General features: G+C 30.3%; 1 protein-coding gene across 1 annotated transcript; it reads left to right on the top strand.

Annotated features, from left to right (window-relative positions):
• The first annotated feature begins 3297 nt into the window (after positions 1–3297).
• Positions 3298–6579, top strand: LOC145828441 (mannan-binding lectin serine protease 2-like). Its single transcript, XM_082936200.1, has 6 exons — positions 3298–3436; positions 4782–4937; positions 5032–5150; positions 5413–5505; positions 5873–6023; positions 6365–6579. The coding sequence occupies exons 1-6, from the start codon at positions 3298–3300 to the stop codon at positions 6577–6579; spliced, it is 873 nt and encodes a 290-aa protein (XP_082792326.1).
• Positions 6580–7435: the final 856 nt, after the last annotated feature.

Raw genomic sequence — 7435 nt, 5'->3', positions numbered from 1 at the left:
TGAATTAAATAAGTCTATTACATTAACAAAAATTCCAATGTGCTTAATAACGAATTGAATAATTGTTATAGAGCTGTCATTCAAGTTATTTTGAGGGTTAAATTAAATTTTTAACTAAAAACCTTATTGGATATAGCATACAATGAAATAAAAATACAAATAGATATAAATACAAGCACAAATGCAACAAACTTAGAAAATGGTAAAATATGCAATAACGGACATGAAAATGTTATGATTTTAAATAAAATTTAGCGAAGTGTCTACATTTACCAATTAACTAAGTTCTGGAGTTGAGAGAGAGTTTTTGTCAGCGAATGCTATTTACAAACTTTCAATATTACGAAGAGTGCATATTCTGCTCGGTTTGCGTTGATTAGTTTTATGCATTATCTTCCATTTAACATTATTCTTAATCATATCTTCATTGAACTTAGCGGCCTGTATAAATGAGCTGAATTTTGTGGATTTTTTCAGATTTTAATTTCTGCAGCTACGCATATTTTCGTTGTAGCTTGTTTTAAAGTTTTTGCAGTGGATCCAATATAATGCTATTCTTTGTTATTATACGTGACCGTAGCTTTGTATATGACACGTCTGGAAAGGCATTTACTGGGCATGAGCTTCTAATTCTACAATTGCAAATTGTTTCATTTTTCTTCTGGTTTTTACTTTCTATTATTTTACTTTCTATTATTTCTATTATTTACTCTCTATTATTTTGAGATTTGATTTGGTGATTTCGGATTCTATATTGGGCATACATGAATGACTTATTTTGATTGTCTTACTGTTGAGAATTTTATTTATCCGTTTTTAGAGAAATACTTATCAACCAATTTAAGAAATTACTTTCCTGTTTTGGTCTTTAATGTTGCGCTAAAATGGGGGTTGTAGCATAACATTGCTTTTTTCTACCGGCTGTACCATCATTTTGATTTGTACATTCTAAAATTTTATTAAAGCCACAGTTTTTTAATGCCTTCTCATATGATACCTTGTAGTTATTAGACATAGTCTTGTTTTTTGTTAAATCAGATAATATATTTTGTATCATATTATGTAGTTCTCTTCTGACGCTTGGAGGATGGTTAAATTTTATATTTATGATTTTTTCCTTAGCGTTGGGTTTTCTGTGGGGATGATATATCATTCTGTAGATCAAGTATTACATCAAGAAAGTCTCTCTTACTGTTCTCTAATTCAATCTTATTTTTTAAATTTTGTTCAGACAAAACCGTTTGATTAGCTTTTCTTGTCTTTTCTATGATTCGCTATGATCGCTTTTTAATTATGAAAAGTCCATCATCGCGGTACAACTGGAAGTTATCTTTAAATAAATGTAGGTTTAGGTTATTCAAAAGAACAAAACGATTAACTGGCAAACTTCAGCAGCGTGGTTGCTTCCCATCGGAACGTCAAGTAGGTCTTCCTTCGCATTCTTTTTGATCCAAACTTCGTTGACATGTCTGAGAACTGTCTTGCATGAGTGTAGTATAGTATCTACGTCCGAGTTTGTTATTTTCATATATTTCTTTGCAAATTTTTTTAACTTAACAGATTTTTCAAAATACTTGGGTGGGATTCTTGTATATTGAATTTCATAAACGTGTAACTACTCTTGTTGATGTTATTAAACCATTTTATAACATTATTTTTTTTTTCCATTGCTGTAACTTAGGTTTTTTCATTAACTTTGTTTTAAATACTTAAAAATAATTTTATATTGTAAACAACCAATAAGTATGTTAAACGCTTCTGAAACAGCAAACAATCAATGTATATGTTATAATACACAACATGAAGGTATTTTGCTTTTAGTAACATAATAAAGTAAACAAAAATTACTGGTCACTCTTCTTAACACTTTTAAAACTATTGAAAAAATCAACTACGTTATGTAAACACAGGAATTTTTTTTCAATCAATATATTGCATTTGGTTTAAAGTTAAATATTTGTCGAAGTGTTTACCTTCCTCTTTTTAATTAAAATTTTATTGCTTGCCTAAGCTTACCGATTTGCTGCTATAAAAATCTATTTTAATAATTTTTTTTTTGTATTGTAGCAACAACTGTGCCAGAAGTTTTTGAACAATGGACATTAAATAAAATTAAGGATGTTTCTTAAAATTATGTCCATCATACTAACTTTAAACCACATAACAGCTTATGCTTAAAAAAACTCTATTTATTAAAAACAAGTAAAGTATTTCAACTAAAACATTAAAAGACTTTAAATTAAAACAAAAATGATAAAATACAAGCATATAAATTTGTGTGATTTTTATCACACATGTTTTAATGAATTCACCTTGTGTATATCATAGTTTTAATTATAACTGTATAAAACTATTTGTTTAACTTACAAAATTAATTACTATATATTCTAACTTTTACTAACAACTTAAAAGGACTTGGTCATTTGAAACCCTAGGTAAATTGAAAACTTCCACAATTCGTTTAACTTATAAAAATAGTTAATATACATTTTAACGTTTACTAACAACTTATAAGGACTTGGTAATTTGAAACCCTAGGTAAATTGAAAACTTCTACGATTCGTTTAACTTACAAAAATGATTATTATATATTATAATTTTTAATACCAACTTAAAAGGACTTGGTCATTTGAAACCCTAGGTAAATCGAAAAATTCTACAATTATTTTTGTGCAAAGAAAAAACGATGCTTTACTTTCAGTGGCATCTTTTGAAATTTAAGACGAACTTTTTATAAGAAATAATTAGTCATTAACAGGGAGTAAATTAGAAAATTTCGACTCTCTTGAGGTAGCCACAAAAGAAAAAAATGGTAAAAAAAGACCTTCCGTCTTTCGACAAAAAGCCTTGAAAAGAAAAATGGTAATAAAAAGACCTTTCGTCTTTCGACAAAAGGCCTTTAAAAAAAAATTGTTAAAAAAAATACCTTTCGTCTTTGGACGAAAAGCCTTTTAAAAAAATTTGTTAAAAAAAAAGACCTTTCGTCTTTCGACGAAAGGCCTTTAAAAAAAATAGAGAGAAAATGAGAAAAAAAATTGGCGCAAAAAAGCCCCCGACGAGACGCCGCGGCGTCTCGTCGGGGGCTTTTTTGCGCCAATTTTTTTTCTCATTTTCTCTCTATTTTCTACCAACTCTTCCTCCAACCTCACTTTTTTACTCAATCAACAAAATTTCGAAAAAGCACCCTTCCCCCTGTTTTAATTTTTTTTCTCGAAGCTCCTGCCTTCTTTGCAAAACATTTCGCTTCTACTGAACTCTGACTTTTATAGCGACTATGAGACTAAGCCGCTTTTTTACATGTTACATTTTGAGTGCTTCGCCTTCGCATTTTCTAGTATCTACTCTGCTTCAGTCGCCCCGGCCGAAGCTTCACCTCTAGAAATGCGTTCCATATTTGCACTCAAACGTACTTTTAACTCGGCTGAATCATGTCAGAGTTCGTTCGTATACTGCTACGCCTTCTCAGAGAGCGGCTTTTATTCTTAACGGCTTCCTTAGGACGGTACGTTTCTTGCTTTCGCTTTACGTTCCCTTCGTGCTTATTCAATGAGGTCTGCTATACGACCTTTGATCGCCTAGCTGCGGTCTATCGACTCTAGCTCGAGTCGACTGCTAAGTCGACTCAAGCTATATGCCTGCAAAACTACTCAACTCGCCTTGACGACGTCTACCCGCTTAGACGTCTAGGGATTTATTCGTTGTAGCTTTACATTGTAAAATCCCTAAGCTGACTAGGTCGTCAGCTCGCTTTCTGGCACACTACAAGTGCCTCTCTTAATAGTGTAACACTAAGTATACGCGTATGATGCTCAAATGTTCGTGTTCAGAATATTCAACAAGGCTACCTCAAGAGAGTCAACTTTTTTCTTTCATTTTTTCAAATATTTTTATCACATTTACTTATTGATCCCTATAATAAACTTCTACATTACAGTCATATATAACTATTCACCACCTAATCTACATCTATCGATAAGGTACGCAATTTTACAGGTACGCACTCGATTAAATACTTATGCATGAGATCAAAAACTTGATTTTATAATTGATTTACTTATATTTTTTGCTGTTCTTGTTAATGTAACATTACAACTGTAATGTATTTACTTGTTAGATGTTAATTAGTTTGTTTCATTTTAATTAGTATGTTAAAATCAACAAAATTTGTGAATAAACTCAACCAAGAAAGATATATTTATTTATTTGTGCTATTTTGAAATAATTTTATTAAAGTTAAATCAACTAGTTTTGTAGTTTATTTAAAAAAATCATAATATAAAATCTTGATACAAAGCTTATGTGTATTTTAGTTTGTTTTTATGTTATGTAAAAAAAAGGATTCATAAACAAATTGTTGTTTTAAAGAATGTTGAGAAAAAGTAGTTAAACTCAAGTTTAAGCGTTTAAACGCAATTTTATTATTTAACGGTTGAATCATGCTCCAAAGTAAAACATTAAGCTACACTTTAAAAAGTTTAATTCAAGAACTTTTTAAAAACGTCTTTTAAATAAACAAATTTAGTCAGTACAATCTACTGAGAAAATTACTAAAAGTATTTAGCAACAATGCCTTTTTAAGGTTTTTTAGAAGTAAAAGGCTTTACTTTCTAGAAAGCATCAATAATTTAAGAATAGATAGGTACAAAATTACTTAGTTTGGTTTTTCAATATGTGGTGAACAAAAAAACTCTACTTACGTAATAAAAGTTATAAAAAAAAAGTATATCCAAAAGTAGTTATTTATGAGTTTTTTTACAATTTAGCTCTTTTGTAAACTATAGACATTGACGAATGCTTGTTGGAGCGTGATCGAATTTTCGACAGCGTCGATAACGATACAAACTGCGAGCACTCATGCGTGAATTTTCCCGGTGGTTTCACGTGCGCCTGCGACAACGGCTTTCGACTTGACGAATCAAACGGAAGAAGCTGCTTGCGTTAGTTCAATGAAATAAGTATCAATAAATTAGTTTTAGTATTTAGAAATATTCAAAATATCACATTTACCTGATATTTACTTTCACATTCTAGTGGAAACATCGCTGCACTGTGACGGCGTACCCATAAAGGTCACTGAACCCGGAATAATTATGTCTCCAATGTACAAGAATAATTACGCCAGAAATGTTTTGTGCACTTGGATGTTGATTGTGAGCTTCGTTTTATTGTTATAAGTTTCTACATTGTTGATTAAAAGTGTTTACAGTTTTCGTTTAACATAATAAAAAATCATTAAGCTTAAAGGTTTTTACAATGTTAGTTGTTAAGATCTTATGCAAAATTAGTTTTTCTAAGCAAGCCAAGGTTTTCCGCTTTAAACTATGTTTATTAGAACTTGAAAAAAATAATTAAGCATACTTAACTTATAATGCTTTTTATATAATTTATTTTACAAATTAATTGATATAACAGGCAGAACCAGGCGAAAATATTTATTTGAACTTCCTGAGCGAATTCGATCTTGAGCTGGCGCAAAATCACAGCTGCAATTTCGACTATGTCAAGGTATGCTTTTAACATAACTTATATTTCTTTCTATGATAAGTAGTATACTTAATAAAAAGAATTAATTAACTAGTTTATAATGTCCATTGTACATGAAAAAGTTTAATACCAAACAATAGCACTGTTCGTAAATCTTACTCTATTTAATTGGTTTTATATCCGAAGTTATTTTTTACACTTAATAGTTGCTTGTTCTACTAATAGACATGCTACTTCATACTTTTTACAAAATATTTTAAGGCGCAATACGGTTATTCAGTCTAAATTAGACTTGATTAGTTTTTTTCGTTAGTAATAGAAACAGCCACGAAATTTTGTAAGTTAATTGGCCAAACATATTACTAGTTTTTACACAAGCCTCTGAAAGGTGGAAGACCACACTGGCGTAGTTGGAACATTTTGCGGAAGGGAGAAACCCACCAAAGAGCTGAAGTCGTTTTCTGATTGGATGAAAATCACGTTCGTGTCCGACTACTTTGTTGAAGGAGCGGGATTCACTGTGCGCTACGAATCAAGAGGTTTGAATAAAAAATATTGTTTACTTCTTTAAAGTTAGATTTACAGTGGATCCCAATAAACCATTTGTTTAACGGTGTTACTCGATGATTTTAATAAAAACAACATAAACTTTACAAAAAAATTTATAGATTTATTAGTTGAAGAACAAAAACTCTGTAAAGAAATAAATTGGTTATATACTGCAGCATAGTTATTGTAAATATACACTTACATAGAACTGTACTCAAAACACTTTTGTAATCTACATCATAGTACTATAATTTTTATTTTGGAAAGCAAACTTAATTCTTATTTAATCATTTAAATTAATCATAAATAACCAAGTTTTCAACGAACTCAGGAGTCAGATGCAGGATTCCGAAGATCCCCAAATACGCCTCCATCACCTCGAAGATTCCCGCCAGGTCCTCCGACGGACACCGGTACCTGATGTTCGAGCAGACGCTTTCCGTGAGGTGCCCCGAAGGGTTCTACATGCAGGGGGGATCCCCTAAACTGCGCTGCTTGAAGGACGGCAGCTTCAACAAGAAGATGCCGAAGTGCATACCTTTGTAGTCGGAACTTTTAGGGATCTTTTTTATTTGATTTTGGCTTGCAAGAACGCAGCAGTTCTTATTTGTTTTTACTTTAATTTAGAGCTTTAAAATACAAGTTTTACAGAAATTAAAATGTCAGATGAAAAAATACGAGTTTAACTAACTTTTATATGTTGTTTACTGATTATAAAATGATAAACACGATTTTACAACTAAAATCTTGGCGCTTGTTATATTAAAATTTTTTCATTAGGGTTTTTTTTGGACCTTTTTAAAACTGTTTAATTTTTTACTATTTTTCTTCTACTTAATTAAACTCTTTATTGAAAATATACTATCATTCTGTTTTTTAACTGAACCTAAACACTTTTTGCAAAAAATAGTATATATCAAACATTAAGAAATAAAAATACTCCAATAAAGTTATGTATGCTTAAAAAGTATACAAACTAACTACATTTTTTATGCTAACTAAAAAAGAAAGATTTATGTATTTCTGCTTTATTACTAGCTTAGTAAACCTTGTCTAAAATGATACAAACCGAACTTTTAGAACTTAAACTCTGTTTTGATGACTCTCACAAACAGTTCAAGTCTTTTAGATTATTTTACTTACTATTTCCTGCCTTTGTTTTTAGCATTTCAAGCGGCGTTTTTTTAATGACTCTGCTAAATTTTGTTTCTATATAGTTTAGATATTTAGACTTTAGTGAATTACAGACTATTATTGACATTTTTTCATTACACGCATACAACGTATAAATAAACAAATAATGATATTCCGCTATCAGCCTAAATCAGTCTATGTGGCGTGCTGACAGGATCATATATACACTAAATAAAGATAAAACACAGTGAATATAGAAAAATATGGA

Source organism: Thalia democratica, chromosome 2 (genome assembly GCF_965202585.1).
Source record: "Thalia democratica chromosome 2, ktThaDemo2.hap1.1, whole genome shotgun sequence".
Taxonomy (NCBI): Eukaryota; Metazoa; Chordata; class Thaliacea; order Salpida; family Salpidae; genus Thalia; species Thalia democratica.
The sequence above is the reverse complement of the archived record's forward strand: the minus strand, read 5'-3'. Positions and strand labels throughout refer to the sequence as shown.

Bases quoted from the DNA above. Each gene is read 5' to 3' on its own strand.
- LOC145828441 (XM_082936200.1), top strand. From the start codon at position 3,298: ATGTTACATTTTGAGTGCTTCGCCTTCGCATTTTCTAGTATCTACTCT. The intron at 3,437-4,781 runs GTTCGTTCGTAT...TGTAAACTATAG, and splicing joins CTCGGCTGAATCATGTCAGA to ACATTGACGAATGCTTGTTG. The intron at 6,024-6,364 runs GTTTGAATAAAA...CAACGAACTCAG, and splicing joins TGTGCGCTACGAATCAAGAG to GAGTCAGATGCAGGATTCCG.